The sequence below is a fragment of the Mandrillus leucophaeus genome, unplaced genomic scaffold (genome assembly GCF_000951045.1).
Source record: "Mandrillus leucophaeus isolate KB7577 unplaced genomic scaffold, Mleu.le_1.0 Scaffold172, whole genome shotgun sequence".
Taxonomy (NCBI): Eukaryota; Metazoa; Chordata; class Mammalia; order Primates; family Cercopithecidae; genus Mandrillus; species Mandrillus leucophaeus.
In genome coordinates, this window is record NW_012101721.1 from 1828639 (window position 1) to 1851879 (window position 23241).

General features: G+C 39.9%; 1 protein-coding gene and 1 pseudogene across 6 annotated transcripts in view; both read left to right on the plus strand.

The window, feature by feature from the left end:
* Positions 1-23241, plus strand: part of BCO2 (beta-carotene oxygenase 2) — a 58172-nt gene that overhangs the window by 29219 nt on the left and 5712 nt on the right. For 4 of the 6 annotated variants that reach the window (XM_011977005.1, XM_011977010.1, XM_011977006.1 and 1 more), the window contains 7 exons: positions 3024-3152; positions 3915-4075; positions 5330-5497; positions 16743-16880; positions 18067-18249; positions 19516-19626; positions 21057-22046. In XM_011977005.1, coding sequence (XP_011832395.1) covers positions 3024-3152; positions 3915-4075; positions 5330-5497; positions 16743-16880; positions 18067-18249; positions 19516-19626; positions 21057-21170 — 1004 coding nt within the window. In that variant the 3' untranslated portion in view covers positions 21171-22046. Of the gene's footprint in view, positions 1-3023; positions 3153-3914; positions 4076-5329; positions 5498-16742; positions 16881-18066; positions 18250-19515; positions 19627-21056; positions 22047-23241 lie in introns of those variants that run through there. The other 2 variants (XM_011977008.1, XM_011977009.1) reach the window with 2 other exon arrangements.
* LOC105537414 lies at positions 11297-11579 on the plus strand (annotated as a pseudogene).

Here is a 23241-nt window from a genome sequence, read left to right on the forward strand (position 1 = left end):
TGTATATAGTGGGTTCTCAAAACATATCTATATCCCCAACCTAGACCTCCCCAGTATTTTATATCCAATTGCTTACTCAGCATTCTTCTTAGGATGTCTAATAGGCATTGCAAAATTAACTTGTCAAAAACCAGACTCCTGATATTTTCCCCTAAACTACCACCACCTCCTCTTCTCCTCCTCCTCCTTCTTCTCTCTCTTCCTTGTTCTCTTTCCTTCCCTTCCTTCTCTTCCCTCCCTTCCTTCCCTTCCCTTCCCTTCCCTTCCTTCCCTTCCCTTCCCTCCCTCATTCCTCCTTCTTCTTCCTTCTTCTTCTTCTTTCTTTGATTAGAGATGGAGTCTTGCTATATCGCTCAGGCTGGACTTGAACTCCTGGGCTCAAGAGATGCTCCCAAGCAGCTGGACTATAGACATGCACCACTGTGCCTGGCTTATTTCTTTCTCTCCTTAAGATGAGTCTTCCCAATCTCAGGAGATACTAACTCCATCTTTCCAGTTGCTAAGGACAATAACTGTGGAATCATCCTTTACATTTATCTCTTATATCAGTTGATCCAAAAGTAATTTCAGGGTCAGGTGCAGTGGCTTATGTCTGTAATTCCAGCACTTTGGGAGGCCGAGGTGGGTGTATTGCTTGAGCTCTGGAGTTTGAGACCAGCCTGGACAATATAGCAAGATCTCATCTCTACAAAAAATACAAAAATTAGCCGGATATAGTGGCATGTGCCTGTGGTCCCAGCTACTCAGGAGGATGAGGTGGGAGGATCGCTTGAGCCCAGAAGGTTGAGGCTGCAGTGAGTCGTGATTGCATCACTGCACTCCAGCCTGAGTGACAGAGTGAGACCCTGTCTCAAAAAAAAAAACCAACCAACCAACCAAACAAACAAACAAACAAAAAAAGTAATTTCAGCAATGCCTTCAAAATATATCAACAATCCAACCATTTCACACCACCTCCATGGCCACCACTCTACTTTGAGTCACTATCCCTTCTCACTTGAATGACTGCAATAGCCCCTCAACTAGTTGCCCTGATTCTGCCCTTGCCCCACTTCGGTTTCTTTTCAGCACGGTAACACCAGAGTTACCAGAGTTATCCTTTTAACCCACACCCGCCTCTCTGAACTTACCTCCTAGACACTCCTCCTTGCTTATCATGATAGGGCCACACTGGCCTCCTTGCTGATACTTAGACACTCCAGTGGTGCTCCTGGCTGAGAACTTTTGCATTTGCTCTTTCCTCCACCTGGAATGCATTTCTCCCAGATATCTTCAAGCGTTCTTCCTCACCTCCTTTAGGTCTTTACTCAAATGTCACCCACTTAGTGAAACTTTCCAGACCAGCATATTTAAAGGTGCAAACAGTAGCTCCTACTCCTCATATGATCACTCCTGATCCTTATTCCTTGGCTTATTTTCTATTATAGTTCTCATTGTCATCTGATGCATTATATTTTTACTTATTATATGATTTAAAAGAAACACAATAAGACAAAATAAGAGATTTTGTCTGAGTACAGTGGCTCACACCTGTAATCACAGCACTTTGGGAAGCTGAGGTGGGAGGATTGCTTGAGACAAGGAATTCGAGGCTGCAATGAGCTATGATCACACCACTGTACTCCTGCCTGGGTGACAGTGCAAGGCCCTGTCTCTAAAAATAAAATGAAGAAGAAGAAGGTGGAGGAAGAGGGGGGGATTTTTGTCTATTTTGCATATTTCTGTATACAAGTGCCTGGAATATAGTACTAAGAACACTCAGAATGGTGTCTGGAATATAGTAGGTGCTCAAAAAGTAGTAGTTGCAGAATAAATAAATAAAGAACTGTACTGGAAAGCGGATAAATAAGCAGAAAATTGTATACAATGAGATACGTGCTATGACTATGAGGATGTAATGAGGACATACAATAGGGGCACCAAATACCTTTGGGGTGGGGAAGAGTCAGGGAAGACTACTTGAGGAGTGGATATCTGAGTTGATTCTTGAAGAGCCAGTAAGCAATAGACAGATGAATGACTGCATGAAAGAATGTTGATGAGACAGGATGGGATGGAACCCAGAGTGACCCTAGGGGTCCAGAGGGTTGAGGGAAGGAGCTGGACACGAGTGCAAATGGAGACTGTAGTTAGAATAGGGGAAGGAAGGGAAGGAACAGAATTTGAGGATATTTCTGGCTGCTATTTTTTTTTTCAGTTTAAGAACTTCAACTCTATGACCTGTCTATTCACCATACATATGAGACAGGTCCATTATAATCACTACCTCATTATATAATAGCTCTTTTTTTTATTATTATACTTTAAGTTCTGGGGTACATGTGCAGAATGTGCAGGTTTGTTACATAGGTATACACATGCCATGGTGGTTTGCTGCACCCATCAACCCGGCATCTACATTAGATATTTCTCATAATGCTATCTCTCTGCTAGCCCCCCACCCCCTGAAAGGCCCTGGTGTGTGATGTTCCCCTCCCTGTGTCGATGTGTTCTCATTGTTCAACTCCCACTTATGAGTGAGAACATGAGGTTTGGTTTTCTGTTCTTATGTTAGTTTGCTGAGAATGATGGTTTCCAGCTTCATCCATGTCCCTGCAAAGGACATGAACTCATCCTTTTTTATGACTGCATAGTATTCCATGGCATATATGTGGCAGATTTTGTTTGTCCAGTCTATCATTGATGGGCATTTGGGTTGGTTCCAAGTCTTTGCTATTGTGAACAGTGCCTGGCTGCTACCTTAATGTTTCCTATGAATTAGAGATGAAGTTAGCATTATAATAGAATGAATCATTGGTTGATCACTTTGGATGTGCTGTTTCAAAACCTTAGCTAATTATTTTCATAGAGATAACATATTTTTAAGATCCAAATCTTTGTTTGAAATAACCCTTCAGGAAATAAGAGTGTCATGCATATTGCATAAATCTCTTAATTGCTTTTGGCGAGTCCACAAGTGCAAGGGTTGTCATTTAATCTAGAATGTATGTAAAACAAGTAAGATAGGACTTTTCGTTTTTCAGGTTTCTCCTATAAGGTTATTCGGGTTCCTCCAGAGAAGGTGGACCTTGAGGAGACCATCCATGGAGCCCAGGTGATATGTTCTATTGCTCCTACAGAGAAGGGGAAACCTTCTTACTACCATAGCTTTGGTGAGTCCAGGGATAAGGCAAATTTCAGTGGGCCCTGCCTTGATGTTGCTGTAGCAGAAGGACTAGTTTGGCAAATGTTATGTTAATAGTTTATCATGCTATGGTGATAATGAGACCAAGGTTGCATTTTGATGCCAGTTAAGGTTATTCTGTTTAGTCACATACTCCTGACCCTAGCCAGCTGACTGCTTGAAAAGATATACTGTAGTTGCTTTAGTATAAGCAATTACTAAAAAATTAGTTGATAGAATTTAAAATTTTAGGCAACAAATAGCAATCAGACATGAAAAGGTCATCTTGACTCTATTTTGAGGGGAAATTCATATTCTGTGTAGATTGGTTCAGCTTTTACTCAGACTATTTTCTGTATTTTAAATCATATAGCCAAACTGCTCCTAGATTCTTACCCCGAGTATAAGCAGGAAAAGGATTAAGGGATACATGTACAGATCATAAAGGACACTTTAATACTATACTTTTTTACTTTGTTCCTAAACCAAATAATTAAAAAGAAAAGGAAAAAAAGATAAAAAGCAAGCTGAGAACATGCAACCCAAGCTATTCTAAGCAGTTCCCTTTTTTATGTAGGAACAGGAAATATGTATAGTAAAGCTGGGAGACAGTAAACACGTATTTCTGGCTGGCATTTGTTTAGGGCATCAGTAACATGTCCAGGCATTCAGACAAGTCCCCATAACTGTCACATTTCAGACAACTCTAGTTTGCCAAATAACATTTTTATTGTTTGCTGGAACCTTTTAGGAATGACAAAGAACTATATTATTTTCATTGAACAACCTCTAAAGATGAACCTGTGGAAAATTGCCACTTCTAAAATTCGAGGAAAGGCCTTTTCAGATGGGATAAGCTGGGAACCCCAGTGTAATACGCGGTTTCATGTGGTGGATAAACACACTGGACAGGTGGAGTATATTTATCATGAAAATTGTTGGAAACAAAGGCAAATTTCCATATAGTTGATTTTTTAACCTTCCCTGGATATTATTTGCATAGGACACTTTTAATCAAGGTTATTACCTTCTTCTATAGGTTGAGCTAGCTACTTATTAATTAGTACGATGGATTTTGCATATTAGAGAATTATAGGAAACAATTTTACCGTTTTAATGATCTGATTCAATTAAAATGGCATCCAAGAAACTCTCTTAGCATGGATTTTTTCCATATCATAATAGCTGCTAAAGAGGGTGTTGTTCGTGCAGAAATCTTCTGTAATTTTTGCAGTAATACTCTAATTAGTTGATTCTCTGGCTTCTTTTTTCCTTTTTTTTTTTTGAGATTTTTTTTTTTTTTTTTTTTTTTTTTTTTAGACGGAGTCTTCTCTATCACTAGGCTGGAGTATAGTGGTGAGATCTCAGCTCACTGCAACCTCCACCTCCCGGGTTCAAGTGAGTCTCCTGCCTCAGCCTCCTCAGTAGCTGGGACTACAGGCATGCGCCACCACACCCAGCTAATTTTTTTGTATTTTTAGTGGAGACAGGGTTTCACCATGTTGACCAGGATGGTCTTGATCTCTTGACCTCGTGATCTGCCCACCTCCCAAAGTGCTGAGATTACAGGTGTGAGCCACTATGCCCAGCCCAATTCTCTGGCTTCTTAATATGTGAATGTGACAATCCTACTAAAGTCCAACCATGATGGTTGAATATCTTTTTACACTCCTGAGTCATACCACTATTATATTTGCCTACTTTTTACCTCTCTAAAGAGATAGTATCTTAAATTTACTCTATCTGGATCTCATTACAAAAAAAAATTTAGTAATGACTACACTTTAAAAAAATTAGTCTCTTAATTTATCATCAATATACTGAGTAGCAATATTTTCTATTTAACCATGCAGTTAGAGTCCAAGATTTACATATCATTCAAAACATTGGGCTATATTTCATGAGGGTTTTTAAGTTCATTGTAACAATTGATCAGTCTATATCAAATAGCCCCAGTTCATTGCTTAAGCAAACAATGTTTAAATCAAAGCGTATTTGCTTCTACCTTCTGTATTCTACTTTTATATATACTGGACCTGCCATTTCAGAGGGGGAAATCCTCCTAATTTTCTTATTTTGAACTTTTTGGACCTGTTTCCTAAAGGAAAGGGAAAAAGAAGAAAACTAAAAAAAAATTTTTTTCATTGTTTGTGTTTTCCCCTGCAGCTTCTTCCAGGGAGATACTACAGCAAACCTTTTGTTGCATTTCATCAAATCAATGCCTTTGAGGACCAGGGCTGTGTTATAATTGATTTGTGCTGTCAAGATAATGGAAGAATCCTAGAAGTTTACCAGTTACAGAATCTCAGGAAGGCTGGGGAAGAGCTTGATCAGGTAAACATTAGAATTTGTCAAGAGTCATCAAAATAATTTTGAACTCCAAGATCTTGCTTTGGCTTTGGAATGACATGTTTTTTTCTCTCTGTCTCTCTCTCACATGTTTCTCTCTCTCTCTCTCTCTCTTTTTTTTCTTTTGAGACCGAGTCTTGCTCTGTCACCCAGGCTAGAGTGCAATGGTGCGATCTTGGCTCACTGCAACCTCCACCTCCCAGGTTCGAGAGATTCTCATGCCTTAGCCTCCCAGGTAGCTGGGATTATAGGCACGCACCACCACGCCCTGCTAATTTTAAAATTTTTTGTAGAGATGGGTTTCACTATGTTGGCCAGACTTGTCTCAAACTCCTGACCTCAAGTGATCCGCCCGCTTCAGCCTCCCAAAGTCTTGGGATTACAGGCATGAGCCACCATGCCTGACCTAGGAATTACATGTTTCTCTTGTTTCCTTGTGGCAAGTAATGAGAGAGAGTAGTTTTAAAGCATTGAAGACATAGCTTCATCATTTATTTAATATTAAAAATAATTTGAAATAGCTTATTTAATACCTAATAAGTAAAAAGCATGGCAAAGAGAGCCAAGATACGTGTTTAAAAGCATATGTGGCTGGGCATGGTGGCTCACACCTGTAATCCCAGCAGTTTGGGAGGCTGAGGCGGGCAGATCACTTGAGCTCAGGAGTTTGAGACCAGCCTGGACAACCAAAATGGTCAAACCTTGTCTCTGCTAAAAAGGCAAAAATTAGCCAGGTGTGGTGGTGGGCACCTGTAATCCCAGCTACTTGGGAGGCTCAGGAAGGAGAATCGCGTGAACCCAGGAGGTGGAGGTTGCAGTGAGCCGAGATCGCACCACTGCACCCCAGCCTGTGCAACGGAGCGAGACTCCATCTCCAAAAAAAAAAAAAAAAAAAAAGGGTATGTGATAGTTCCTCATCTCCTTGTTACACTTAAGCACCAAACAAAGTTTGCTGGAAGGGGCAGCAAAGTAGACTGTCAATCAGTCCACCTAGTTGAAGGGATTCACTTTTTCCTGATGCTGAATCCAAGGTAAAGTTTTTCCTTGAATTATGTAATATACATTGTTTCTAGCTGTAGCTTTATTTTTTAGCTATAGTTTTCTTTTTAAATGTTTGTAAAATAGTACTTATTACGTTTACTTATGCCTTACTAAGTTTACTTATAGCTTCATGGTAGTCCTGACGTCTGTGGTTATCTCTTTTCTGTTTTAAGATTGCCTGAGTTTTTCATGGCCTTTTGCGTTTCTATAAATTTTAGAATCCATTTATCAGGTTTTGTTTTTGTTCTTGTTTTAAAAATAAAATTCATTGTATATATTTGAGGTTTACAACATGATGTTATGGGATACATATAAATAGTAAAATGGTTAGCATAGTGAAGCAGATTAACATATCTATCATGTCACATAGTTACTTTTTTGTGTGACAGCAGTTAAAATCTACTTGTTTAACAAAAATCTCTAATAGAATACAATCTTATTAACTTTATTTCTTGTGTTTATATATTAGAGCTCTAGACTTGTTCATACTACGTATCTACTGTTTGGTATCTTTTGAGCTACATCTTGTCTTTGTCTTCCCTTCCCCTCTGGTGGTAACCACTGTTTCATTGTCTTTCTCTGTGTATTTGAGATTTTCTTTAAAAAATTCCACATGAAAATGAGATCATGCAATATTTTTTTTCTTTTTTTTTTTTGAGACAAAGTCTCACTCTGCCACTCAGTTTGAAGTGCAGTGGTGTGACCTTGGCTCACTGCAACCTCTGCTCCTGAGTTCAAGTGATTCTCCTACCTCAGCCTCCTGAGTAGCTGGGACTACAGGCATACACCATCATGTCTGGCTAATTTTTGTATTTTTAGTAGAGACCAGGTTTCACCATGTTGGCCAGGCTGATCTTGAACTCTTGACTTCAGGTGATCTGCCTGCGTTGACCTCCCCAAGTGCTGGGATTACAGGCATGAGCCACAGTGCCTTGCCTCATAGAATGTTTTTCTTTCTGTGTCTGGCTGTTTCACTTAGCATAATGTCTTCCAGGTCCATCCATGTGTGGCAGACATCAGGATCTCCTTTTCTAAGATTGAATAATACTCCATTGTGTGTATATATCACATTTTCTTTATCCATTCATCTGCCAATGGGTATTTAGGTTGTTTCTGTTTCTTGGCTATTATGAATAATGCTGCAATAAACGTAAGAATGCAGCTATTTTCATGAGGTGGTGATTTCATCTCATTTGAGTGTATACCCAGGAGAGGGATTGCTGGGTCATATGTTGTACAATTGACCCTGAACAACGTGGATTTGAACTGCATGGGTCCTTATATGCAAATTTTCTTCTACCTCTCCACCCCTGAGATAGCAAGACAAACCCCTCTTCTTCCTCCCCCTCAGACTACTCAATGTGAAGACAGTGAGAATGAAGACCTTTATGATGATCTACTACCACTTAATGAATAGTAAATATATTTGCTCTTCCTTATGACTTTTAATAGCATTTTATTTTATTTTTTTTGAGACAGAGTTTTGCTCTTGTCGCTCAGGCTGGAGTGCAATGGTACAATCTTGGCTCACTGCAACCTCCGCCTCCTGGGTTCAAGCCATTCTCCAGCCTCAGCCTCCCGAGTAGCTGGGATTATAGGCACCCACCACCATGCCCATTGCATTTTTAGTAGAGATGAGGTTTTGCCAGGCTGGTCTCGAACTCCTGACCTCAGGAGATCTGCCCACCTTGGCCTCCCAAAGTGCTGGGATTACAGGCTTGAGCCACCATGCCTGGCCTTTAGTAACATTTTCTTATTTCTAGTTTGCTTTATTGTAAGAATACAATATATAATATATATGAGATGGAAAATATGTGCTAATTAACTGTATGTTTTTGGTAAGGCTTCCAGTCAAAAATAGGTTATTAGTAGTTACATTTTTGAGTAGTCAAAAGTTATGTGTGGATTTTTTACTATGTGGGGGGTTGGCACCTCTACCCCGCTCCGTGTTGTTCAAGGGTCATCTGTATTTTTGATTTCTTTAGGAACTCTTATACTGTTTTTCATAATGGATGTACCAATTTATATTCCCACCAACAAGGTACTAGGGTTCCCTTTCTTCTACACCCTTGCCAACATTTGTTATCTCTTGTCTTTTTGATAATAGCCATCCTTATGAGTGTGAGGTTTTATATTTGTATTTCCCTTATGGTCAGTGATGTTGAGCACCTTTTTATATGCCTATTGGACTTTAAAATTTTATTTTATTTTGTTTTTTTAGGGACAGGATCTCACTCTGTTGCCCAGGCTGGGTGCAGTGGCATGATTATAGTTCACTGAAGCCTCAAACTCCTGGGCACACGTGATCCTCCTGCCTCAGCCTTCCAAGTAGCTGGGACTACAGGTGTGTGGCACCACACTCAGTTAATATTTTTAAAACTTTTTTTGTAGAGACAGGGTCTTGTTATGTTGCCAAGGCTTTTCTCAAACCTCTGGGCTCAAGTGATCCTCCTGCCTCAGCCTCCCAAAGTGCTGGGATTACAAGTGTGAGCCACCACACCTGGCCTCTATTTTTGGAGAAATGACTGTTCAGGTCCTTTGCCCATTTTTTATTTTTATTTTTCATTTTATTTATTTATTTTTAACTTTTAATTAAAAGGTAAACTTTAATGTCGAAAATGCAAACTTGGGGAAGGCAGAAAAGACACACACAAGGCTGTCACTTCACACTTGGAAGGTTGCACAGCGGCCGGGCAGAGGCACTCTTCACATCCCAGACAGGGCAGCGGCCGGCCAGAGGCCTCCTCACTTGCCAGACCGTGGGTGGCTGGGCAGAGGCGCTCCTGGGGCGGCAGGGGTGGCAGCTGGGCAGAGGCGCTTCTCAGTTCCCAGACGGTGGGCAGCTGGGCAGAGGCACTCCTGGAGTGGTTGGGCGGCAGCTGGGCAGAGGCACTCCTCACTTCCCAGATGGGTGGGATACAGTATTGCAACTGTAGATCAATTTGGAGATAACCGACATCTTTACAATATTGAGTCTTCCAATCCATGAACATGGAATATCCCTCCATTTATTTGGGTCTTTAAAAATTTCTCTCAGTAATGTTATAGTTTTCAGTATAAAGATATTACATTTCTCTTTGTGTGTTTTGAAATTATTGTAAATGGTATCTTTTAAGCTTTCATTTTCTGTTTTTTGTTCTTATATAGAAATATAATTGATTTTGTATCCAGAGATCTTGCTAAATTCACTTATTAGTTCAAATAGTTGATCCACAAATTATTTTGGATTTTCTATGTGCACAGTCATGTTACCTGAAAATAATGACAACTTTCTTTCTAATACTTAGGGCTTTATCTCTTTTTCTTGCCTTACTGTACCAGCTAGGACTTCGAGTTGAATAGAAGTGCAAGATAATGAATAGAAGTTGAACAGGTAGTGTTGAAAAATGTTTAACAATTCATTATTAAATATAAAATTGCTATAGGTATTTTTCTAGCTGTCTTTATCAGATTATCTTAATAGTGCCTTTTAATGAATAAACATTCTTAATATGGCCCAGTATACAATCTTTTCCTTTGTGACTTATACATCGTACATCTTGTTTTAGACATCTTGTCTTGGTAACGTAATGCAAATATTATCCTGTGTTATCTTCTAGAGAAGTCAAGTATCTGTATATGCATTATTCTGTTTCTGTACTCTATATTCTGTTTCATGGTTCTACTTATGGTTACTTGTGCACTGCATTAAAAAAGTCTTAAGGTTTAGTATCAAGTTATCCTAATATTTTTCTTTTGCAAAGAGTGTCATGGCCATCCCTGGCCCTTCACATTTTTGTATAAATTTTAGAATCAGCTGTCAGTTCCCCGCACAAAAATATGGTCATATTTTAATTGTATTTGCACTGAACCAATGTATCAATTTGAGAGAGGACTAACCTCTTTACACAATGTTGAGTCTTCCAGTATGTGAACACAATATATCTTTCCATTTATTTGAGACTTCTTTAATTTCTTTCAATGTTTATAGTTTTCTGGTTACAGGTTTTCTGCATCTTTTGTTAGATTTATTCCTAGATTTTTTTAACATTATTTTAAATGTTGTTTATTTTTTGCTTTCATTTTATCTTAGTGTTGCTATATAGCAATTGATTTTTTTTTTTTTTTTTTGAGACAGGGTGATGGTCTCACTGTGTCACTAAGGCTGGAGTGCAGTGGTGTGATCTCAGCTCACTGCAACCTCTGCCCCCTGGGTTCAGGTGATCCTCCCACCTCAGCCTCTTGAGTAGCTGGGACTACAGGCACGTGCCACCATTCCTGGCTAATTTTCATATTTTTTGGTAGAGACAGGGTTTCACCATGTTGGCGAGGCTGGTCTTGAACTCCTGACCTCAAGTGATCCACCTGCCTTGGCCTCCCTAAGTGCTGGGATTACAGGTGTGAGCCACCGCACCTGGCCAGCAATTGATTTTTGTTTGTTGATCTTATATTCACTAATATTGTAATTACACTTACAAATTCTAATAGTTATAGATTCTTTTAGATTTTTTACATCTATAATATCACATGCAAGTAATGACAGTTCCTTTTATAACTCTACATGTAAGTTGTTTATTGGTTTTCTTTCTTTTTTTTTTTGTCTTATTTCACTGGATCTTCAGTTCAGTGTTGAATATAAGTGATGATAATGGCATCCTTAACTTGTTCCCAATCTGTGAGGCAAAGCTTGCACCATTTTACCATTAAGCATGCTGTGTGCTGTAGATTTAAAAAAAAAAAAGAAACTGTCCCTTCTTGGGGGTCATGATGGGCAGCAAGATGTGTCTGCTAGCAGGGTTGTTCAGGTAGTCAAGCCACATACTCCATTAATAAGCTTCCCTGCTAGAAGAGACAATCCTAAACCCAATGTACCAGAAACTTTGAGATCAACAGGACAACCATCTCACTCTTCTGCAATTTCCCAGCATTCTAAGGGAAGTAAGTTACTAGATTTGCAGATGCACCAGACACTGCAGAAGTAATGAAAACATTACCTCAGAAATACAGAAGTAAACTTGTGTCTCAAGAAGAAATTGAATTTGTCTAATGTGGAGATCCAGAATAATCACTGTGGCTGCCGTTTGTCATCAGACAAAAGAATTACCTTTACAATGAAGGACTTCTAAAATAATAATAATAAAAAAAAGACTGTTTTTTAGAGCAGTTTTAGGTTTAAAGAAAAATCAAGCAGAAAGTATGGAGAGTTTCCATATTTCCCCCTCCTGCTAGTTTCCTCTGGTATTAACATCTTGCGTTGGTATGATACATTTATTACAACTGATGTATCAGTGGAGGAGTGTTACATTATTACTAACTAAAGTCCATACTGTACATGATGGTTAGGTCTGTGTTGTACAGTTCTACAGGTTTTGACAAATGCATAATGTCATGTATCTACCAATATCATACAGCATAGTTCACTGCCCTGCAAATCTCCCTGGGCTCCACCTATTCTTCCCTTCCCCTTTCCTTCTCTCAGCCCCTGGAAACCACTGATCTTTTCACTATTTCTGTAGTTTTGACTTTTCAAGAATGTCACATGGAATCATACAGTATGTAGACTTTTCAGACTGACTTTTTTCACTTAGCAATATGCATTTAAGGTTCCTCTGTGTCTTTTGTGACTTGAGAACTCATTTTTTTTATCACTGAAATATGTACCACAGTTGTGTATTCATTCATTTGTTGAAGGACATCTTGGTTGCTTCCAAATCTTGGCAATTATGAATAAAGCTGTTATAAATATTTGTTAGCAGGTTTTGTGTGGACATCTTTTTAAAAAGAAACATTTTATTAGATTAGGAGAGTTCCCTTTTACTCCTAGTTTACTGAGATTTTTTGTCATGAATGGATATTGGACTTTATCAACTGTTTTTTTTTTTTTTCTGCACTATTGAGATAATCATATAACTTTTATCCTTTATTCTGCGAACGTGATGAAGTACATTGACTGATTCCTTAAAAAATGTTCATAACAGCCATTGATTGATTTTTGAATGTTAAGCTGCCCTTCCATTCCTGAAGTAAATCCCAATTGGTCGCATTGTACTTTCTTTTAAATATATTGCAGGATTTGCTTTGTTACTATTTTGTTTAGAATTCTTTGTATCTATGTTCATGAATAAAATTGCCTTTTAATTTTTTTTCTTTTCTATAATGTTCTTCCTAGGTTTTGGTTTCATGGTTTTTCTAGTCTCATACAGTGAGTTGGGAATCGTTCTCTCTTTTCCTTCTCTCTGGATGATATTGTATAGGATTGACATTATTTCTTAAATTTTTGGAATAATTCAACAGTAAAGCCTTCCAGACCTGAAAATTTCCTTATAGGTAGATCTACAGTTCTAGAATATTGATTTGGTTCTCTTTTCCAATTTATAGTTCTCTACCACAATTCTCAGTTTAAAATAATTTCCTTAAACATATTTAGAATAGTTAAAGTCTGATAACTATTATCTGGATCTTCTGTGATTCTGTTTCTGTTATCTGTTGTTTATTTTGGTTTCTAATCATGTTGCTTTGTCTTTTCATGTGCTGGTTATTTTCTTTCATTTGCAGAATATTGTGTTTTAAAAATTGTGGAAATATTTTGAGACACAGGATGATGTTATCTTCCTCTAGAGAAGAATTTCACTTGCTTGTATAATTTGAAGCAGGATTCAGTCCATGCAAGTACTGGACTATTTCTTGTTTATTCTAATTCATAAGGTACAGACCTATGAGGTCCAAACCCAAAAGACTAGAGGTTTAGTAGGTCTTCCTCTTCTTGGAAAATCGTAAACTCAAACTGTTGTCACTCTAGCCCTCAAAACTATTGGAAAGCCCTTCTCTTTAAGGTTAAGGGATGAGCGAGTTGCTATGGTATATCCTTATCAAAAAGTAGTGTGAGGGATCCTTGTGGTGATGGATCTGTTCTGTATCTTGAGTGGGGTGGTAGGTACATGAATTTACACGTGATAAAATAGCATAGAACTAAATACACGCGTGCACACACACACAAATGAATGCATGTTAAACTAGAATAAGGTTGGTGGATTGCATCAATGTAAATTTCCCTGTTGTGATATTGTATTGTAATTATGCAAGACATTCCCACTGGCAAGAGAGGATGACGAATACATGAGAAATCTCCATATTATTTCTTTTTTTACGGTGTAAAAATTATATATATAACATTAAATTTACCATTTTAACCATTTTAGGTGTACAATTCAGTGGCATTACGTAAATTCACAATGTTGTGCAACATCACCAATATCCATTTCCAGCACATTTTCATCATCTCAAACAGAAACTCTGTACCTATTAAACAATAATTCCCTGTTCCCCCCGCCTCCAGTCTCTGGTAACCTCTATTCTACTTTCTGTTTCTATGAATTTGCCTATTTTAGGTACTTCATATAAGTGGGATCATATAATACTTGTCCTTTTGTGTCTGTCGTATTTCACCTAGTGTAATGTTTTCAAGGTTCATCTATGTTGTAGCATGTATCAGAATTTCATTCCTTTTTAAGGTTAGATAATATTCGATTGTATACACAAACACACACGCACTATATTTGTTTATTCATCTGTTGATGGATACTTGGGTTGTTTCCATCTTTTGGGTATTAAGAATAATGCTGCTATGAACATTGGCATACAAATATCCAAGTTCTTTTTTTTAGTTCTTTTAGGTATATATTTTAGAAGTGGAATTGCTAGATTGTATAATTCTATGTTTAACTTTTTGAGGAACTGCCAAGCTATTTTTCCACAGTGGCCACAGCATTTTTCATTACCATCAGCAATGCACAAGAGTTCTAGTTGTTCACATTTTTACCAACATTTATTATTTTCTGGGTTAAAAAAAAAATAACCATCCTAATGGGTGTGAAGTGATATCTCATTGTGGTTTTGATTTGCATTTTCCTAATGACTAATAATGTTGAGCATATGTTTAAATAGGTAGGGGAAAATTTGCCCCCGTATCCAGTTGGTTTCTGTGGGTTTCTGTTTCATCCCAAACCTGGCCCCTTTGTTCTTCACTGTCTTTTTAGGTCACCAGTCCTTCAGGCAGCTGTTTTAAACATTTTGTCCATCATTTCTAGTTGTTTTCAATGGGGTAGTTGATCCATATGATGTAATCTACCATTATTTGAAGTGTCTTTTGGTTTTGCAAGAGAAAACAATTGTAAATATAATTAAAGTCATTTTTTTTTTTGAGATGGAGTCTGGCTCTGTTGCCCAGGCTGGAGTGCAGTGGCCGGATCTCAGCTCACTGCAAGCCCCACCTCCCGGGTTCACGCCATTCTCCTGCCTCAGCCTCCCGAGTAGCTGGGAGTACAGGCGCCCGCCACCTTGCCCGGCTAATTTTTTTTTTGTATTTTAGTAGAGACGGGGTTTCACCGTGTTAGCCAGGATGGTCTCGATCTCCTGACCTCGTGATCCGCCTGTCTCAGCCTCCCAAAGTGCTGGGATTACAGGCTTGAGCCACCGCGCCCGGCCTTAAAGTCATTTTTTAAAAGCTAGTAACTTCTGAAGCCATGGTGACCTTTTAGAAAAAAAGCTAATAACTCTTTATGAATCTTAAGAATAGCACTAAATCTTTACTCACTAAAAATATTTCTGCAGGCTACAGAGATCATATAGACTAGGTATATGGGAGGAAATGATGCAGTTTGTTCTCCATCCTACAGTATTTCAGAAGAGGAAAATGGGCTTAAAGCACTTACTGTCAGGAAAAACACACTTACTTTATTTGGGTCTCCTGTTTAAACATCATTTCTACAGAGAAGCTGTGTTGGGAGTTCCCAGGATCACCCCTAGGTTTGATGATTCATTAGGAGGATTCATAAGACTCAATATAGGTTGGGCGAGGTAGCTCATGGCTGTAATTCCAGCACTTTGGGAGCCCAAGGCAGGAGGACTGCTTGAGCCCAGGAGTTCGAGACAAGCCTGGGCAACATAGGTCCCATGTTTATTAAAATTTTTCAAAAAGACTCTATATAGTGATGACTATCATGTAATCATGACTCATGATTACAGTAAAAGGATCAAAACAAAATCAGCAAAAGAAAAAGGCACATGAGATGCAGTCTAGAGGAAACTAGGTACATGCTTCCAAGAGTCCTCTCCCAGTAGAGTCACAATGGACACGCTTAATTCCTCCAGGAACTAGTGACAACATGTGTAAAATGTTGTCTGCCAAAGAAACCCACCCAAGCCTGCTTGTCCAGGGTTTTTATTGGGGATGAGTTATATAAGCATAAAACCCCTACATGATGACACTCAGTTACTGATGTTCCAGATGCTCAAGGGAATGGAGGTGTTCATTATAAATCACATTGTTAGCATAAACTGTCAGGACAAACTACTGCAGAGTCACTTAAGGACTGGCACATGCAAGAACACTCTTATCAGGCAGAACATCCCAAGAACTCAGTTCCCAGTAACCAGCCCAAGGTCAGTCATGAAAACAAGTCATTCTTGAAATAGTGCAGGGTCTGAGCAACCCAGGCCTGCAAAGTTGATCCTTTTCCACACAGAGGTCTACCTGATCAAATCTGAAGAAGGAAAGCACCCCTTGTTACTCTCTAGTTTCTTACTCTTTGTTATATAATCATTTGTTTATTTGATGCTAATTAAATAACACTTTTTTTTTTCTTTTTTTTGAAATGGAGTTTCACTCTTGTTGCCCAGGCTGGAGTGCAATGGCACGATCTCGGCTCACTGCAACCTCTGCCTTCCAGGTTCAAGCGATTCTCCTGCTCCAGCCTCTTGAGTAACTGGGATTAGAGGCATGCGCCACCATGCCCAGCTAATTTTGTATTTTTAGTAGAGACAGGGTTTCTCCACGTTGGTCAGGCTGGTCTTGAACTCCAGACCTCAGGTGATCCACCTGCCTCGGCCTCCCAAAGTGCTGGGATTACAGGCAGGAGCCACCGTACCTGGCCACAAATATTTTCTAATTTTTAAATTTCTTTATTATTCCTCCACTAGAATATAAATTATATGAAGTCAAAGTCTTTGCTTTATTCATGACTGTATCTCCAGTGTCTAAAACTGCTTGGGCTATAGTAGGTACTCAACAAATATTAAGTAGATGAATGAATGGAAATTATCATTTATTTAAATATTTAGGAATGCCAATGATGTTGACTGGATCTAAATTATTGGGACATACTGTTACCATATGAATGACAATTTTCATCTCTTTCTTCTTCCCAAACAGGTCTATAATTCAGCAGGCAGATCTTTCCCTCGAAGGTTTGTTTTGCCTTTAAATGTCAGTTTGAATGCCCCTGAGGGAGACAACCTGAGTCCATTGTCCTATACTTCAGCCAGTGCTGTGAAACAGGCTGATGGAACGGTATGCTATGAACATTAGAGTAAGACTTTGAGCGTTAGTGGTGTTACTTTATTCCTTAGCTGTTTTCCAAAATGTTTGGTACCCAGTAACTTTTATAACATTCATCCGAGCAGGGTAAGGTCATGTAACACTGCTTGCACAAGAATTGCAGAAACAGTGGGAATGAACACAGTGTTTATCTATCCTTCCTGTGCTTTGAAACAGAGATATGGAACTGTCTAATGGTTGTGGAATGTCTATTCATTTGAGCTTGACATTAGCAATCCCCACCTTTTGTTTTTTATTTATTTTTATTTTTTGAGATGGAGTCTCGCTCTGTCGCCCAGGCTGGAGTGCAGTGGTGCCATCTCAGCTCACTGCAGCCTCTGCCTCCTGGGTTCAAGCAATTCCCCTGCCTCAGCCTCCCGAGTAGCTGGGATTACAGGCAATGTATTGGTATTTTTAGCTAAGATGGGGTTTTGCCATGTTGGCCAGGCTGGTCTCGAACTCCTGACCTCAGGTAATCCGCCTGCCTCAGCCTCCCAAAGTGCTGGGATTACAGGCTCGAGCCACCGCGTCCAGCTGCAATCCCTACCTTTTAGATAATATGTGCTTAGCACAGGTCTATCATTGTGTAGCTGTCAATGCCTTAGCTTTAGAAGAATAAAAAGCGTATGTCTACCTCCTATGTCATTTGACAGCTTATTAATAAAATTTGATAATCATTATGCATCCCTACATATGATGGAAAGAGGAACAATATTAAAAAATGACGGCTGGGCGCGGTGGCTCAAGCCTGTAATCCCAGCACTTTGGGAGGCCGAGACGGGCGGATCATGAGGTCAGGAGATCGAGACCATCCTGGCTAACACGGTGAAACCCCGTCTCTACTAAAAAATAGAAAAAACTAGCCGGGCGAGGTGGTGGGCGCCTGTAGTCCCAGCTACTCGGGAGGCTGAGGCAGGAGAATGGCGTAAACCTGGGAGGCGGAGCTTGCAGTGAGCTGAGATCCGGCCACTGCACTCCAGCCTGGGCGACAGAGTGAGACTCCGTCTCAAAAAAAAAAAAAAAAAAAAAAAAATGACGTAGAACCTCAGTTCCCACGCCCTGTCACAAACCTTTATAAGTATGAGGCTCCTCACTGACATACATAAGAGGAAAATAAGAATTAAGCAACCACTACAAATCCTTTTGAAATCTCTTTTAGATCTGGTGCTCTCATGAAAATCTACATCAGGAGGACCTAGAAAAGGAAGGAGGCATTGAATTTCCTCAGATCTACTATGGTCAATTCAGTGGCAAAAAGTATCGTTTCTTTTATGGCTGTGGCTTTCGGCATTTGGTGGGGGATTCTCTGATCAAGGTTGATGTGGTGAATAAGACACTGAAGGTGATGAAAAACTCTTTCCTTTTTGAACTTTTCAGAAACCTGTTCTTCCCTTTGAATTAGTTCTATTTAAAGTAGCTCTTAAGATTCTTCAGTATTTAAGGAGCTCAGCCATTTTCTTTTATTGAGTTTGAGAACTATGAAATCATCTAAGTTAGGGGTATGTTCCTTCTAGGGAATCCAAATTGACCCCAAGCCCAGCAAAATAATTCTATGTTTGATCTTGATGTTATTTTGGGGGCAATTGTGGGGTTAGGGTTGTTGGGACACCTATATTTAAAGTAGATAGCAAATTATAGTTACACAAATTGTGTTTGATGGTGATGGAATCTGGGACTGCAAAGACTCCCTCTCTTTCTCCTATATTCAACTCAGTAGGGCTGATTCTTTTATTTTTGGATTATTCTATTGACAGCCTGTGTTAGTCTGTTCTGTGTTATAAAGAAATCCCCGAGGCTGGATAATTTATAAATAAAAGAGGTTTAGGTCGGGTGCAGGGGCTCACGCCTGAAATCTCAGCACTTTGGGAAGCTGAGGAGGGGTGGATCACAAGGTCAGGAGATCAAGACCATCCTGGCCAACATGGTGAAACCCTGTCTTTACTAAAAATACAAAAATTAGCTGGGCGTGGTGGCACATGCCTGTAATCCCAGCTAATAGGGAGGCTGAGGCAGGAGAATTGCTTGAATCTGGGAGGCAGAGGTTGCAGTAAGCTGAAATTGTGCCACTGTACTCCAGCCTGGCGACAGTGCAAGACTCCGTTTCAAAAAAAAAAAAAAAAAAAAAAAAAAAAAAAAAAAAGAAAAAGAAAAAGAGGCTTATTTGGCTCATAGTTCTGTGGGATGTACCAGCATGGCACCAGCATGTGCTCAGCTTCTGATGAGGCCTCAGAAAGCTTACAATCATGGCAGAAGGCAAAGGCAAAGGGGCAGCCTCATGTCACATGGTGAGAGAGTGGGAGCAAGAGAGATAGGAGGAAGGGCCAGCCTCCTTTAAAACAACTACCTCTCAGATGAACTAATAGAGCCAGAGCTCACTTATCACCAAGAGGATGGTGCTAAGCTATTCATGAGGGACTGGCCCCCATCACCCAGCACTTCCCACTAGGCCCCACCTTCAGCACTGGACTCAGCACTTCAGCATGAGCTTTGGAGGGGACACACATCCAAACTGTATCACAGCCAAATCCATGCTTGAAGTGACAAAAGCCATAGAAAGCTCCCAACTTACTACCGGCCTTTTATCGAATGCTTTTTTTGGGACTTGCAGGTTTGGAGAGAAGATGGCTTTTATCCCTCAGAACCTGTTTTTGTTCCAGTACCAGGAACCAATGAAGAAGATGGTGGGGTTATTCTTTCTGTGGTGATCACTCCCAACCAGGTAAATATATTTCCCTATCACTAGTCAGAAAGAAAAGTAGCACTGAGTCATCTGATAAGTCAAGGACGCACACTCATCTGTCGATAGTTTACTTTGATTCCTTTTCCCTTCTCTTCCCCTTCTTACTATTTACATACCCTTTTGTCTCAATCCATATTTTGTTGTTTTAAAGTTCTGTTTGGAAGACCATAATAACAATTAGTATTTGCATAGGAATTTGTTATTTACGAACTACTTACACATATTTAGTTATCAAAACAACTTTGTGGGATACCATTTTATACATGTGGAATTTGTAAAGTAAAGAAGTTGAAGTAAACTTGCATCAGATCTCACAGTGGTAAAGCCAGTATTTAAATCCAAGTCTTTTGACTTCTGGTCTAATGTTTATACCATCATGTGTGCTGCCAATTTCAATGAACTGACCTCCAAGTCCAATGTCATCAGTCCTGGTCCAGTGTCTCAATAACACTATTCACTATCTGACTCCTTGTCTAGGGCAATCTTATGGTAAATGGGTTCACTTTGAGTATCAGCTTTGATTAATTATTAGTGGCTGCCTGGGGTGCAGGGCTCTGAGGCCTTTTAAGGGTTCAGTAAGAAAGGCTGTGATCAATTAGCGATACCTGTCATGGGCTTTAGGAGGACTTTGTTCTCATGCCATGCACTTGCCATTCCTGGAATTCGATTTGGCAGATCTCAGTCTGCCTTGCAATGCTGCCCTTTGAACAGCTACAAAGTAACACAAAATGGAGGCATTTCTAACTTGGAAGAAAGAGTTTCTGTCTTTTAAAAGATTGGTTAAGGTGCAAGCAAAAATATTAAACTCAAAGAAATCCTATGAAGGTGATTGATAGAAACAACTTAATTTATTTGCTCTAGGTATGAACTTCTTTAGCTATGATATCCTTTCCAGTCCAGTTCAGCAACTGAGGAAACAATTTGTGAGCATATAGGTGAGGCACTGTGCTAGGTTCTGGGGAGAGAGATGAAGATGTGTAAGACATGGTCTTGCTCTTTCTCTCTCTCTCTTTCTCTTTCTTTTATTTTAAAGACAGGGTCTTGCTCTGTCACCTAGGCTGGAGTGCAGTGGCACAATCTCAGCCCACTGCAACCTCTGCCTCCCAGGCTCAAATGATCCTCCTGCATCAGCCTCTGAGTAGCTGGGACTACAGGTGTGCACCACCACACCTGGCTAATTTTTGTATTTTTTATAGAGATGGGGTTTTGCCATGTTGCCGAGGCTGGTCTTCAATGATGAGCTCAAGCAATCCACCCACCTCAGCCTCTCAAAGTGCTGGGATTACAGGTGTGAGCCACTGTGCCCGACCAACATGGTCTCTCCATTAGGAATTTTACAGCTTAGTGGAGGAGACAGGCAAATTTTTGATGAAGAAAAGATAATTTTCAATATTGTCTTCCTTTTCTAGAATGAAAGCAATTTTCTCCTAGTTTTGGATGCCAAGAACTTTGAAGAGTTGGGCCGAGCAGAGGTACCTGTGCAGATGCCTTATGGATTCCATGGTACCTTCATACCCATCTGATGGGACAACCACAGGGTCTGGAAACTAGGTTTAAAATAAGTGTGCACTTGGACATAAAGACTAGAGCAATAGACACTGAGGACACCAAAAGGGGAGCAAGGAGGAAGAGTGGCAGGGGTTAAAAAGCTACCGATTGAATACTATGTTTCCTATTTGGGTGATGGGATCATTAGAAGCCCAAACCTCAGCATCACACAATATACTCATGTAACAAGTCTGCACATGTACCCCAGAATCTAACATAAAAATAAAAAGAAAAACAAAGAATGTACTGTATAGAAAAGACAGAGCATAAAGGGCACCATACCTCCCAAACCAATGTCCCAAATAGACATTTGGTTTAAAAATTTCTGTTAAAACCATAATTCACTATTTCCTTGCCACTGCCAAGTCACGCCATGGCAGAGGCTCGAGTGCATATGAGGTTCTGTTTTACCTTTAATACACCATCATGGCCAACGGAGGCATTGCTGCTGGAGGTGTCATGGCCATTAACACTACTTTATAAGAGGTGCGGAAGACTGCCCTCACCCATGATGGCCTAGCATGTGCAATTTGTGAAGCTGCCAAAGCCTTGGACAAGCGCCAAGCCCACCTTTGTCTGCCTGCATCCAACTGCAGTGAGCCTATGTATGTCAAGTTGGTGGAGGCCCATGGTGCTGAACACCAACTCACCCTAATTAAGATTGATGACAACGAGAAACCAGGGGAATGGGTAGGCCTCTGTAAAACTGAGAGGGAAACCCCCGAAAAGTAGTTGGCTGCAGTTGTGCAGTAGTTAAGGACTATGTCAAAGAATCTTAAGCCAAGGATGTCATTGAAGAATATTTCAAATGTAAGAATGAACAAATAAAACTTTGGCACTCATGTTTCTTTCTTTCTTTTTTTTTGAGATGGAGTCTCGCTCTGTCACCCAGGCTGCAGTGCAGTGGTGTGATCTTGGCTTATTGCAAGCTCCACCTCCCAGGTTCACGCCATCCTCCTGCCTCAGCCTCCCGAGTAGCTGGGACTACAGGCGCACGCCACCCTGCCCGGCTAATTTTTTTGTATTTTTAGTAGAGATGGGGTTTCACCGTGTTCACCAGGATCATCTCAATCTCCTAACCTTGTGATCCGCCTGCCTTGGCCTCCCAAAGTGCTGGGATTGCAGGCATGAGCCACCGCACCCAGCCGGCACTCATGTTTCTTAAGAAAAAACACCACAAAGCAGAATTCATAAGATAACTATGGTTTTATATATATATTTTAGGGCTCTTCCTTGAAATAATTAAGAAAGTATTGATACAACCTTTTGAAGAGAGTTTTAAATTTCATTTATTGGATATTTTTTCCTCTACGTAATAATAAGAATACATGAAAGAAAAATTCATGCATTTTGGTCATTACCGAAAGAATTAAAGAAAGATGAAAGAAACATGAAAAGTGGCTTGCCAGATAAGACAGGTTTATTTTAGAGAAAACAAACGCGAGAGGAGCCTTTTGACTGAGTTAGGTTAGAGGCAAACTTTTTTTTACAGACTAAGAGTTTTTAAGGGTTCAGGGTGGGAGAGTTTATTAGAGGCTTGGACTGCTTCTGTGTTTCTTTGTTGTGCTTATTTGGGAGGGAGAGTTGTGTTTTTGTTTGTTTGTTTGTTTGTTTGTTTGTTTTCAGCTGCAGACATACCCCTCAAGTCTGCTTTTAGCTTCCCTATCTTAGTGCCCCTGAAGGGAGAGGAATGTCCTTATTAAGGCCCACTGTTTTACTGGGGCCCATTGTATGAGGGTGAAATTTGGCAGTTACCCAAGAGACTTTCCCCCTACTTCCCTCTGTGCCCACGCTGTTTTATTTGTGTTTAACTGGCTGCTTTTTCTGTTTGCTTATAGTTAGAAGTGATTTCCTTGAAACACATGAGGCTAGAAAGGGAGTTGGAACTTAAAGTGGCGGTTTGTCCAAAATAAAGGTGCTCCTGCCCTGTCAATTACCATCATCGGATAGGTGGGTGACAGAGGTCCTAGGAGAAGAAATACAGATGATCATAGATGGTAGACTTTGAATATAAATCTGAAAAGCACTTCGTTCTTTCCATCACAG